This window comes from Moschus berezovskii, chromosome 14 (assembly GCF_049115385.1).
Source record: "Moschus berezovskii isolate FMDL1 chromosome 14, NW_MosBer_1.0, whole genome shotgun sequence".
Classification (NCBI taxonomy): Eukaryota; Metazoa; Chordata; class Mammalia; order Artiodactyla; family Moschidae; genus Moschus; species Moschus berezovskii.
Window position 1 is genome coordinate 84,291,556 of NC_142473.1, and position 13,358 is coordinate 84,304,913.

Here is a 13,358-nt window from a genome sequence, read left to right on the forward strand (position 1 = left end):
ATTGTTATGTTACTCCCACTAAAGAGCACAGACCTTCAGAATGGTGGAACTGTGAAAAACATGTTTTTCTACAACACTATAGAAAATATTTCTCTCTAACTCTAAACTAAATTCAATTTCTGTCACTCATGATCAACTTCAAACCTAACTCATCACTAGCAGGCTGTGTTAATTCAAACAAGTGTCTTAACTCATATACGCTTCCATTTCCCTTTGTAAAATATGAGACTGCTTGTTTTGAAATTCATAAGTCTTCTTTGGTGGTCAAAACTAAGGTACCGATGTTTTAACACAATGTCTGCTGCACGACAAATGTGATATCCAGGCACTGTCGTCATTATCATTGTTATCATTTTATTATCACTGTCTCAGATTTTCTCCAACAACAGTTATGTGGTTTGCTGAAGGAAATCAGAGTGTTGGAGCCACGTTCACCCTCCTGGGCTTCTCAGAATATCCCGACCTCCAGGTTCCCTTGTTCCTGGTTTTCCTCACTGTCTATGCAGTCACCGTGGTGGGGAACCTGGGCATGGTCACCATCATCAGGATCAGTCCCAAACTCCACACCCCCATGTACTTTTTTCTCAGTCACTTGTCCTTTGTTGATTTCTGCTATTCCACCACAGTTACACCCAAACTGTTGGAGAATTTGGTTGTGGAAGACAGAACCATCTCGTTCACAGGATGCATCATGCAATTCTTCTTGGCTTGTATGTTTGCAGTGGCAGAGGTATTCATGTTGGCAGTGATGGCCTATGACCGATTTGTGGCCATTTGTAAGCCTCTACTCTACACAGTGGTCATGTCCCCAGAACTCTGTGCATCATTAGTGGCCGGTCCCTACACGTGGGGTGTGGTCTCCTCCCTGACACTCACCTGTTCGCTCCTGGCATTATCCTTCTGTGGCTCTAACATCATAAATAATTTCCTCTGTGAGCACTCTGTCATCGTCTCTGTCTCCTGCTCTGACCCCTTCATCAGCCAAGGGCTCTGTTTTGCCATTGCCATGTTTAATGAGGTGAGCAGCCTGGCAATTATCGTCACCTCTTATATCTCCATTTTTGGCACTATCATAAAAATGCCTTCTGCTGGGGGGCGCCACAAAGCCTTCTCTACGTGTGCCTCTCATCTGACCGCCGTCACCATGTTCCAGGGGACTATCCTGTTCCTTTATTGTGTACCCAGGTCCAAAAACTCATGGCTCATGGTCAAAGTAGGTTCTGTATTTTATACAGTGGTGAGTCCCATGCTGAACCCTCTGATCTATAGCCTCAGGAACAAAGATGTGAAAGAGAGTGTCAGGAAATTAATGAATCACTTAATACAATTTGGTTGAAGATCTGTATTTCCAAAAGAAATTTGATCTATTATGTACTGTTAATTTAATCTTCTCGTAGAGATGATGACTCAAATTATGTAGTCAACTCACTAGATCATAAATTTAGAGTCATAAATTGGCTATTTGATCTCTTAGTTTCTGTCCAGTTCAGTATCAAATAAAATAGCTATATATCATGTGCAAAATGATGTGTGTTGTGGGTGTATGAAAAGTGAAACTGTGAGTTGTTCAGTCATGTCTGACTCTTTGCCACCCAATGGACTGTAGCCTGCCAGGTTCCTCTGTCCATGGAAGTCTCCAGGAAAGAATAATGGAGTGGGTAGCCATTGCCTTCTCCAAGGGATCTTCCTGACCCAGGGATTGAACCTGGGTTTCCTGCATTTCAGAGAGATTCTCCACCTTCTGAGCCAACATGGAAGCACTGTGTGTGAATAGTGTCTGTCAAATATCCATGTCACCCAGAACTCAGAATGTCACCTTATTTGGAAATAAGATCTTTGCAGATGTAATTAAAGTAAGAGTCAAGATGAGCTTAAAGTGAAGCCAAAACCCAATGAGAGTGTCCTTATAAGAGACAGAAAAAGATACACAGAGACACAGGAAAGGAAGGTGTGTGACTTCCGCTTCTCTCTCTTTCCTCCTAAACCACACGCAATGCTTAACAGCAACAACAACAACAAATTTTTAGTATTGCTGGTACATAACCGCTTCCTGGCTGTTTGTAAGCCTGCGCTTTACACAGCTGTTGTGCCCAGAGGCTGGGTTCCACCTTCTGGCTGGTGCTACCGCTGAGCATAGACTGTTTCTTACACTCATCCTCTGAGTTTTATTGCCTACTCCGAGTCCGTCCTAGTTAACATATTTTGTGTGAGTATTCTGCTGCCCTTTGGGATCTTGTTTTACTTTAGCCAATTCAATGAACTAAGAAAGTTCATAGTCATCATTTTCTAGCTTTCCCTTCTGTCGCTATTTTAAAGATACTTTCTACCCGTGGGCATCACAGAGTCTGATCTGCCTGTGCCTTCCACCACACCAGCATCCTTTATCTCTATTTTATGTGCATGCTGTGTGCTAAGTCACTTCACTAATGTCTGACTCTTTGAGACCTTGGACTGTAGCTGCCAGGCTCCTCTGCCCATGGAATTCTCCAGGCAAGAATATTGGAGTTGGTCACCATGCCTTCCTCCAGGGGATCTTCCAGGTTCAGAGACTGAGCCAGAACCGCTTATGTCTCCTGCAGGTACCTTATCACTAGCGCCACCTGGGAAGCCCTCTATAGTAGGCTCAGTTCCAAATGCTCATAAGTAATTGTTCAAGTAGAGTCTGTTTTATACCATCCCAATTCTCACACTGAACTCAGTGACATACTCACTGACATAATAGCTTGAAATATAAAAACACGAAACACCTTGTAAGGAAGTTAATAGGCTCCAAAATATTTTAGTGCTCAATCCAATGTTATACATATACTTCTATTAAATCATGTATGTGCCTATTCAAATACCACCTTCCAAGAAGATTCTTTTCTGAAAATCTAATATAATGAGATAATCACTCTTTATCCCCTTAATGATATTTTTTTTCTTAGAAACAGATGATATGTTTAATACATGCAATAATTTATTTGTCTCATTTCCTTCTCCCTCCATACACTCCAAGAAAGTAGAAATTCCTGGTATTAGTATTGTATCTTATATCTATAATGCCTAGAAAATTACCTAGAAAACACATTTGGCCTTCAATGAGTACTTGCTGGATGAAAAATGATGAAAAGAAATGAAAATTTCTGACTAACTTAATAATATTTAGTACTGTGCTCACCAAGGTAAGGGAGCTTCCCTGGTGGCTCAGATGGTAAAGAATTCCCCTGCAATGCAGGAGACCCAGGTTCAATTCCTGGGTCAGGAATATGCCCTGGAGAAGGAATGGCAACCCACTCAAGTATTCTTGTCTGGAGAATCCCATGGACAGAGTAGCTTGGCTACAGTCCATGGGGTCACAAACAGATGGACACGACTAGGTGACTAACTCTTCACCTTGGTAAGACTCTAGATGATGTCTCCTTAATGAATATAGTTGTCACATGAGATTTAAAAAGCTAAAATAACATAAATAATACACTCAAAGACTTATATGAGTGCTTCTGTTGCTGAGTACTGTACCTTGGAATATATTTCTTTGTCTAATTTTAAGTCTTTAGCTGTAGCTGAATATTCTATAAACATTTGACTCTCTTGCAGTTTTCAGAACCACAGAAATGACACTTCCATTATCAAAAGGGTCTCTCACAAATAGTCCTTGAATGTAGTTTGTTAACACTGGTTCAATTTAGAGATCTTGCCCTTTCTAAGCTAATAAAGATTTCAGAAAATCTTAAGAATTTATTCAAAATTCTCCAAGCCAGGCTTCATCAATTCGTGAACCATAAAATTCCAGATGTTCAAGCTGGTTTCAGAAAAAGCAGAGGAACCAGAGATCAAATTGCCAACATTTGCTGGATTATTGAAAAAGCAAGAGAGTTTCAGAAAAAACATCTATTTCTGCATTATTGACCATGTCAAAGACTTTGACTGTGTGGAACACAATAAACTGTGGAAAATTCTGAAAGAGATGGGAATACCAGACCACCTGACCTGCCTCTTGAGAAACCTGTATGTAGGTCCGGAAGCAACAGTTAAAAGTGGATATGGAACAACAGACTGGTTCCAAATAGGAAAAGGAGCATGTCAAGGCTGTATATTGTCACCCTGCTTATTTAACTTATACTCAGAGTACATCATGAGGAACGCTGGGCTGGAAGAAACACAAGCTGGAATCAAGATTGCCGGGAGAAATATCAATAACCTCAGATACGCAGATGACACCACCCTTATGGCAGAAAGTGAAGAGGAACTAAAAAGCTTCTTGATGAAAGTGAAAGAGGAAAGTGAAAAAGCTGGCTTGAAGCTCAACATTCAGAAAACAAAGATCATGGCATCTGGTCCCATCACGTTATGGCAAATAGATGGGCAAACAGTGGAAACTGTGTCAGACTTTATTTTTTGGGGCTCCAAAATCACTGCGGATGCTGATTGCAGCCATTAAATTAAAAGATGCTTACTCCTTGGAAGGAAAGTTATGACCAACCTAGATAGCATATTAAAAAGCAGAGACATTATTTTGCCAACCGAGGTCCACCTAGTCAAGGCTAAGGTTTTTCCCGTGGTCATGTATGGATGTGAGAGTTGGACTGTGAAGAAAGCTGATTGGCGAAGAATTGATGCTTTTGAACAGTGGTGCTGGAGAAGACTCTTGAGTCCCTTGGACTGACTGCAAGGAGATTCAACCAGTCCATTCCAAAGGAGACCAGTCCTGGGTGTTCATTGGAGGGACTGATGCTAAAGCTGAAGCTCCAATACTTTGGCCACCTCATGCGGAGTTGACTCACTGGAAAAGGCTCTGATGCTGGGAGGGATTGGGGGCAGGAGGAGAAGGGGACGACAGAGAATGAGATGGCTGGATGGCCTCGCCGAGTTGATGGAGGTGGGTTTGAGTGAACTCCGGGAGTTGGTGATGGACAGGGAGGCCTGGCGTGCTGTGATTCATGGGGTCGTAAAGAGTCGGACATGAGTGAGCAACTGAACTGAACTGAACTGAACTGAAAACAGCATAGTAAAAAGCAGAGACATTACTTTGTCAACAAATGTCCGTCTAGTCAAAGCTCTGGTTTTTCCAGTAGTCATGTTTGGATGTGAGAGTTGGACTGTGAAGAAAGCTGAGCGCCAATGAATTGATGCTTTTGAACTGTGGTGCTGGAGCAGACTCTTGAGAGTCCATTGGACTGCAAGGAGATCCAACCAGTCCATCCTAAAGGAGATCAGTCCTGGGTGTTCATTGGAAGGACTGATGCTGAAGCTGAAACTCCAATACTTTGGCCCCCTGATGTGAAGAGCTGACTCATTTGAAACGACCCTGATGCTAGGAAAGATTGAGGGCGGGAGGAAAAGGTGACGACGAAGAATGAGATGGTTGGATTGCATCACCGTCTCAATGGACATGGATTTGGGTGGACTCTGGGAGTTGGTGATGGATAGGGAGTCCTGGTGTGCTTCGGTTCATGGGGTCACAAAGAGTCGGACACGACTGAGTGAGTGAAATGAATTGAACTGAGGGTGTTTGTGTCACTCAAGAACTTTACTACCATTATCTACTTTTCTAGTTACATATTTGAACGTTGAAGTTTGTCCTTGCTTACTTCATAATGATTCCTTTCCAAAATCACTTTTTCCATGGGGCACTCCTCTATCTCTAGGGACATCAAATCTCTTAGGGTTTTACTCTGTTGAGACAGCACTGAAATTCTTGTCTTGTTCCTTGTCTTTGGGGGAACTAGTTTACCTTTTCACTATTTTATGTGACGTAAGCTGAGTTTGTCACATATGTCCTTTATTTATGTTGAGATAGGTTCCCTCTCTAAGTGGTTTTCTGAGAATTTTATCCTGAAAAAAATTTGAATTTTGTCATTTGTTTTCTGCATTTATTGAGATGATTATATTACTTTTACTTGTGTTTGTTAATGTGGTATATCACGTTAATCGGTTAGAACATGTTGAAATGTCCTTGCATGCCTGGAATAAATAACACTTGATCATAGTGTATGATCTTTTCAATGCAGTTTTGAATTTGGTTTTCTGACAGATTTCTGTTAGAGATTTTGCATTTATGTTTATCAGGAATATTGACCCTTAATTTTCATTCCTTGTTGTATTTTGTCTGGTATTGAGATCAAGGTAATGCTGGATTCATAAAATGAGTTTGGAAGTACTGCCTATGCTTCTATTTTTTTTTTGTAAAAGTTTAAAAATTATTAATTCTTTAAATGTTAGAATTCACCAACAAAGCCATATGGTCCTGGACTTATCTTTTGGGGAACTTTGGATAACTGATTCAATCTCCTTATTAGTAATTTGTCTATTCAGATTTTCTGTTTTTTCATCATTCAGTCTTTGCAGGTTGTTATGCTCTAGGAATTTAACAATTTCTTCTAAGTCATTTGATTTTTTGGGGGGATATATATTATTCATAGTAGTTTCTTATGATCCTTGGTTTTTGTGTAGTATCAAGGGTCATATCCCTTCTGCCATTTATAGTATTATTTATTCGAGACTTCTCTTTATTCTTGATAAATTTGCCTATGTTTTTTCTCCATTTTGCTTACCTTTTCAAAAGTACAGCCTTTATGTTGACTGACTTTTTAAATTTCATTTAACTCTGATCTTTTAAATTTCTTTCATTTTACTAACTTTTGACTTCCCATGTTCTGCTTTTCTAGTTCTTTAGGGTATAAAAGGTCTAGCTTTTTTTTTTTTCTTAATGTAAGCATTTTTTCACTGCAAACTTTTCTCTTAAACTATGTTTGTTGTAATTTGTTATTGTCCTCTAGTTTTTTGCATGATATTTTTCTATTTCCACTTGTCTCAGGGTATTTTTTAATTCATTTTTGTTTCTTCTCTGAACTACTGGTTTTTCAGGGATATGTTTAGTCTCCATACATTTGCAAATTTTTAAACTTATTTCTCTAACTGATTTCCAGTTTTATACTGTCGTGGTTGGGAAAGTGTTTGATATGGTTTAAATTTTCTGTGACATTCTTGACTGTCTGTCAGAGTCAGATGATCTGGAGACATATCAACCCTTAAAGTGCTAGACACTCCATCATGTCAGACTCTTTGTGACCTCATGGACTGTAACCCACCAGGCACCTATGTCCATGGAATTCTCCAGGCAAGAATACTGAAGTGGGTAGTCATTCCCTTCTCCAAGGGATCTTCCTGACTCAGGGTCAAACCCAAGTCTCCCATATTCCAGGCAGATTCTTTACCATATCCCTAGGATAGTCACAAAAGCTGAGGTATATCTATGTGTACAAGTTCCTTCCAGGGAGATACTGGTAAATTGAAGTGGGAGGCCCTCAGACAATTGAATATGTCAATTTTAATTTTATAATTCCATTCATAGGACTTAAAATATTCTTGCCTTTAGTTCACATCCACTAGATCTCATAATAACAGCCAGTACGTACATCAAATGACTCTTTAGATGCTCTGATACAGGGCAGTCAAAAAGAGATTCCCTAACCAGATTACACATTTATATTCTCTAAATTAGCAACAATCCACCAGCACTCCATTTTTCTTGGACAGTATATCTCAAAAAATGATTTCTACCATGTTTCTGCTTATAAATAACAGTTCTAAAATATTGTGTGTAAATTGAGAAAACATAGCACAGGTGAAAACCCCTGACGTCTTTTATTAAAAATAATATTATTCATAAGTTCTTTTCAGTATGATTCTGTGGAAGAGGTCAGTTTCTCACAAATGCCCCCTGTGAAAGCCAGAGAATCTTCTTGGGCTTTAATTTCATTCTGAATGTTTTTGCACAAAGACACTACAATGATAGCTGTAAAATCTAAGAAACAGTGGTTTTTTTAACTTTTGCAACTGTAATAAATAAGTCCATGAATTTTACATGCTTCTTCAAATCTATCTGTGTTGTTTAGACATGCTGAGTCAGTGCTTTAGCCCCAGATTCTAGAGCAGAAACCCACAGAATAGATACGTATTAAGAATGTATCCAGGTGAATGCTCTTTACTTCTGGTGTGATATGTATCTTCTTTATAGATCAGCATCCTGGTATTCCAACCATTTTATACTCTTTGTTAAAATTTATTATACATATGTATTCAAGCCACGTGCCATATCTTCAGTTAATTTTTACTTTGTTAATTGTTGATGTCTAATAAACACTCACAAATGTTATCCACTCTTTTTATTCCTTCCTTTTTCTTTACCTCATTCTCTGTCTCTTCCTCCATTTGTGTCCCAAACATCAGGTAAGTGCTTGGATAATACAGGCAGAATTCAGGATCCTTGAGCAAAGATTGTTCACCATCTCATACTGTAGGCCAGGATTTCACAAACAGGACGATATTGAATAGAATGATTAAAGAAAATGGTTGTCTGTGAACTATTAAAAGGAACATTTGATCAGAGCTAAGAGGGGATGAGTTAAGAGATAATAAAACTATGCAATTTACCAAGGCACTTTATTTTTTCATTCTTTTTTATTTTATTTTTTTAACTTTACATTATTGTATTGGTTTTTCCATACATTGACATGAATCCACCCTGGGTGTACATGTATTCCCCATCTTGAACCCCCCTCCCATCTGCCTCCCCATCCCATCCCTCTGGATCATCCCAGTGCACCAGCCCCGAGCATGCTGTGTCATGCATTGAACCTGGACTGGCGATTTGTTTCACATATGATAATATACATGCTTCAATGCCATTCTCCCAAATCATCCCACCCTTGCCCTCTCCCACAGAGTCAAACTACGCAATTTACCAAGGCACTTTAAATTGCTTTCAGTTTTGGATTTCTTAATTCTAAAAAGGTGTGTGTATGTATGTGTCTCTGTGGTCAGTCGCATCCAATTCTTTGTGACCCCAGGGACCACAGCCTTCCAGGCTCCTCAGTACATGGAACTTTCCGAGCAAGAATATTGGAGCAAGTCGCCATTTCCTATTCCAGCGGATCTACCTGACCCAAGGATTGAATCTGAGTCCCCTGTGTCTCTTGCACTGGCAGGCAGATTTTTTACCACTGAGCCACTGGGAAGCCCTGAAAAGGTATACAGCTGCTCAACTCAAGACCTCTCTAAGTGTCAAATTATCTTCCTAGAATCACTACCTTCCCAAATTTTTGGATCTGACAATTAATATCTCCATTTAAGAAAACCTTTCTTCTGCACACTATGTTTTGACATTTGTTCCTAGATTTTTAACTGTTTTTTTTTTTAATTAATGAAAGTCTTAAACTTTACTATGAATTGTATGTGTGGTTAATTAATAAATGTTTCTTTATTCATCTAGATTATAAGGTCCATTTTTATACAACCTAATGGGTTTTCTGCCTCCAATGCGGGAGACCCGGGTTCGATCCCTGGGTCGGGAAGATCCCCTGGAGAAGGAAACGGTAACCCACTCCAGTATTCTTGCCTGGAGAATCCCGTGGATGGAGAAGCCTGGTAGGCTACAGTCCACGGGGTCGCATAGAGTCGGACACGACTGAGCGACGGAACGGAACGGAACGGAATGGGTTTTTAAAGAAGTGTAAAGCGCTTAGAGGCAGACAAAGAAGAATTAGTTGATAAATATTAATATACTTGAAACAATAATGTTTGAATGAATGGATACACACAAAAAGTATGATAGAATTTGAAGAGCCAGGAAGTTTTACACAGAGTTTCATTGATAAGGTCAAGACATATAATGAAGCATGACAAGTTTTGAAAACTCCAACAATTTCCTATGGCTGAACTTTAGCATCGATACTCATTTATTAAATAATTTGATAAAATTAAATTTCTCATGTGTTATACCATTTAATTTTGCAAAAATAATAACTGCTATATGTGTGCGCATATGTGTGATATACATCTTTGAAACCATCTTTTATTTTTTATTTTTCCTAGGGCATTTTTCACATCCTTGTTCCGTAGACTATAAATCAGAGGATTTAACATGGGGATAATAAGGGTATAAAACAATGAGGTCATTTTGTCTTGATCTAAAGAGTATATTGAACTTGGCCTAAAGTACATAAAAAGCATAGTTCCCTGGAAAATTGCCACAGCAGTTAGGTGGGAGGCACAGGTGGAGAAAACTTTGAACCTCCCCTCAGCAGAATGGATCTTTGAGACTGCTAAGATGATATAACAGTAAGAGACAAGAACTCCTGAAATTGAGCTCAATTCAATAAAGCCAAAAACAATAAATACTGTCAATTCATTGACCTGTGTATCAGAGCAGGAAAGAAGGTAGAGTGGAGGTAAGTCACAGAAGAAGTGGTTAATCTCATTTGACCCACAGAAGCATAAGTGGAATGCTAATGTCGTGTGTATGAGAGCATCTGTCATCCCCACCAGGTAAACCCCGGCCATGAGCAGGGAGCACACCCCACCAGACATGCTGACCGCATAGAGCAAGGGGCTGCTGACGGCCTTGTAGCGGTCATAGGCCATGACTGCCAGCAGGAGACACTCAGAATCTGCAAAGGTACAGGCAATCAAGAACTGTAGGGCACAGCCATAGAAGGGGATTGGTTTGTTCTTGGCCAAAAGGTCAGCCAGCATCCTGGGCCCAATTGCTGTAGAATAGCAGAGGTCACAGAAGGAGAGGTGGCTGAGGAAAAAGTACATTGGCGTTTGCAGCTGGGGATCCATTCTAATCAAAATTATCATTCCAAGATTTCCCAGAAGATTAACGAGATAAACAACTAGGAACATGGCAAATAAGGTCACTTTCACTTCCAGATCACTGGTAATCCCCAAGAAAATGAATTCAGTCACAGAAGAGCAATTTTCTTTCTCCATTCTTTAATTTTTCTTATCTAAATTTTTGACAAAATGATGAGGAAAAGTATATATAAATGTATGGACATCTGCAAAATATCTGTAAAGGAGAGAATAGTCTTTTTGTGTAAATGTCATTTTATACTCAGAAAATTGCCCAATCATGTACCTACTTTTTGAAGGAACATTGTTACCTACCTGGAAAAATAAAAACAAACACAAAACTGCATTACACATTGAAAAAGTTTTTATCTAAGTCTGCATGTCATTATGATGTAGATAAAACTCTATGAGTTTTTCATTTTCCTAGGATTTTGCTTTCTTATCTCTGGAGGTATAATTGGAAGAATTAGTGTCTTATTTTCTGTTCAAAATACCATAGAAGAGACACCAGTGTTTGAGAGACCTGGCTGTCAGTTATAGGATTAAGCATTTTCCATCTCTGGAAATAGTCATTTGGACACAAAAATTTGTTACCATTGTTGTTTCTCAAAAAACAGCTCAGATAATGTTGATTTGAAATGATTTTCTATACATTCTAGAGCATATCAGCAACTATTCATAATGAAAATTGCTGTGTTACCGTCCCGGTCTGTTACCTTCACAATTTGGTAGACATAAAATAAGCATTATTGACCTTTACTATACAAATGTGTTGCTGCTTTGCTGCTGTTCTCTTTATTGATCTCTGCAGCGTCCTGGTGCCAGAGGATGGATCCCTTGACCAGCCAAAGAAAAAGGATACAAAGAAGTGAAAACGACAGAATTTAACACACACATTTGTGTCTCTTTGATTTTAATTGACTTTTATATTAAAAAGAAAAAGAAATGAGGTATAATAAACATTTCTGATATAGAGTGTCCTCCTGTGTGTATGTATTTGCATGTGTCATGTCTGCATGTCTCTGTTGATATAAGAATTAGCATATTGGTGAGAGATTTTCTTTAAGTATATATTGGCATATGATTTACATGGAGTTAAGTTTGCACATATTGCTATTTAGAGTGTTCTACCTATATTATTTTTGAAATAAAATTAAAAAAAACACTAAAATGTATGCATATACTTCCTCAGTGACAAAGAGTAAAGGCTTTCCTATGAATCTAAATTAAAAGAAAATAAACAATCATTTTATAGATGCTAGAGACGGATTCTTCCAGTTCTGAAAGGAAAATACTTTCTGACTTTTAAACTCATGGATTTATTATATTGAACTTGTAGGCATAAATAATTAATTGCTAAATCTCTCATTTTCTAATGTTAAGTTTTTATCCTATATTCTTAAGTCTGGAGACTCAAGAACATACCTGGAATGAGCCGGTCTTTCTGTCCTTGCTGCTGATGTCTAAAAAATAAATAGCTAGCTTTTTATCTTGCCAGGTAGCATTTGGGACTGAAGTCTCTGAAGCCTCCACCCTCTGGCTCAGTCTTTGCTAACATTTGGGTAATTATATTTTCTTATCTTCATTTTCCCCTGTGAAAACAGTAACAACCTTTCCAAAAATGAAGCTTTATTTCTTCACTATTGTCAACATATTGATCTGACAGAAAAATACAGATTATGTTTATTTCAAGCCACACAGATACACTGAATCTAAACCCTCCTCACCTAGTCAAAGCAGAGATCTGATGAATTACAAGATTTCCCCCCTTAGTAATCTGCACCTTCCTATGATTCATTTTGTTTGAAATATTCACCTTCCCCATGTCATTTAGGGATATTTCCAGTAATAAAAGGATATGAAGAACTATCAAAGCAATGCATGGAAAGCCAACAGATTCAAATAATCAGTTACATAAAATCAATTCTTTTTGATTAATGCAATGATTTGATGTAGTTTGTGGGGATACTTGGATTCCACTAATAAACGTTAGAAATGAAGAGTGGGGAAAATGCGCTTATATTATACCCGCACTATATCTTCTTAGAACAAAGACTGACTGAGGTGTTAAAGCCTTTTTACGACTCATAATTTCCTCTCTTATTCAGTTCAGTTCAGTCGCTCAGTCGTGTCCGACTCTTTCCAACCCCATGAATCACAGCACGCCAGGCCTCCCTGTCCATCACCAACTCCCGGAGTTCACTCAAACTCATGTCCATCGAGTCGGTGATGCCATCCAGCCATCTCATTCCCTGTCATCCCCGTCTCCTCCCACCCCCAATCACTCCCAGCATCAGACTCTTTTCCACTGGTCAACTCGTTGCATGAGGTGGCCAAAGTATTGCAGTTTCAGCTTTAGCATCAGTCCTTCCAATGAACACCCAGGTTTGATCTCCTTCAGAATGGACTGGTTGGATCTCCTTGCAGTCCAAGGGACTCCCAAGAGTCTTCTCCAACACTACAGTTCAAAAGCATCAATTCTTCGGTGATCAGCTTTCTTCACAGTCCAACTCTCACATCCATACATGACCACAGGAAAAACCATAGCCTTGACTAGACAGACCTTGGTTGGCCAAGTAATGTCTCTGCTTTTTAATATGCTATCCAGGTTGGTCATAACTTTCCTTCCAAGGAGTAAGCGTCTTTTAATTTCCTGGCTGCAATCAGCATCTGAAGTGATTTTGGAGCCCCCCAAAATAAAGTCTGACACTGTTTCCACTGTTTCCCCATCTATTTCC

At 39.0% G+C, this 13,358-nt stretch overlaps 2 protein-coding genes across 2 annotated transcripts; one reads left to right on the plus strand and one right to left on the minus strand.

The window, feature by feature from the left end:
- Positions 1-391: 391 nt before the first annotated feature.
- Positions 392-2,162, plus strand: LOC129553700 (olfactory receptor 5D3-like). The gene is made up of 2 exons (XM_055422449.2): positions 392-1,313; positions 2,074-2,162. Exons 1-2 carry the CDS (start codon positions 392-394, stop codon positions 2,160-2,162), a joined length of 1,011 nt encoding a protein of 336 aa, XP_055278424.2.
- Positions 2,163-9,792: 7,630 nt separating this feature from the next.
- Positions 9,793-10,758, minus strand: LOC148775721 (olfactory receptor 5W2-like). The gene has a single exon (XM_088843418.1). It carries the CDS (start codon positions 10,756-10,758, stop codon positions 9,793-9,795), a length of 966 nt encoding a protein of 321 aa, XP_088699544.1.
- Positions 10,759-13,358: the final 2,600 nt, after the last annotated feature.

Coding starts and splice junctions, on each gene's coding strand:
- LOC129553700 (XM_055422449.2), top strand. CDS start 392: ATGTGGTTTGCTGAAGGAAATCAGAGTGTTGGAGCCACGTTCACCCTC. Junction 1,314..2,073: donor GAGTGTCAGGAAATTAATGA/ATCACTTAATAC, acceptor TAAGCCTGCGCT/TTACACAGCTGTTGTGCCCA.
- LOC148775721 (XM_088843418.1), bottom strand. CDS start 10,758: ATGGAGAAAGAAAATTGCTCTTCTGTGACTGAATTCATTTTCTTGGGG.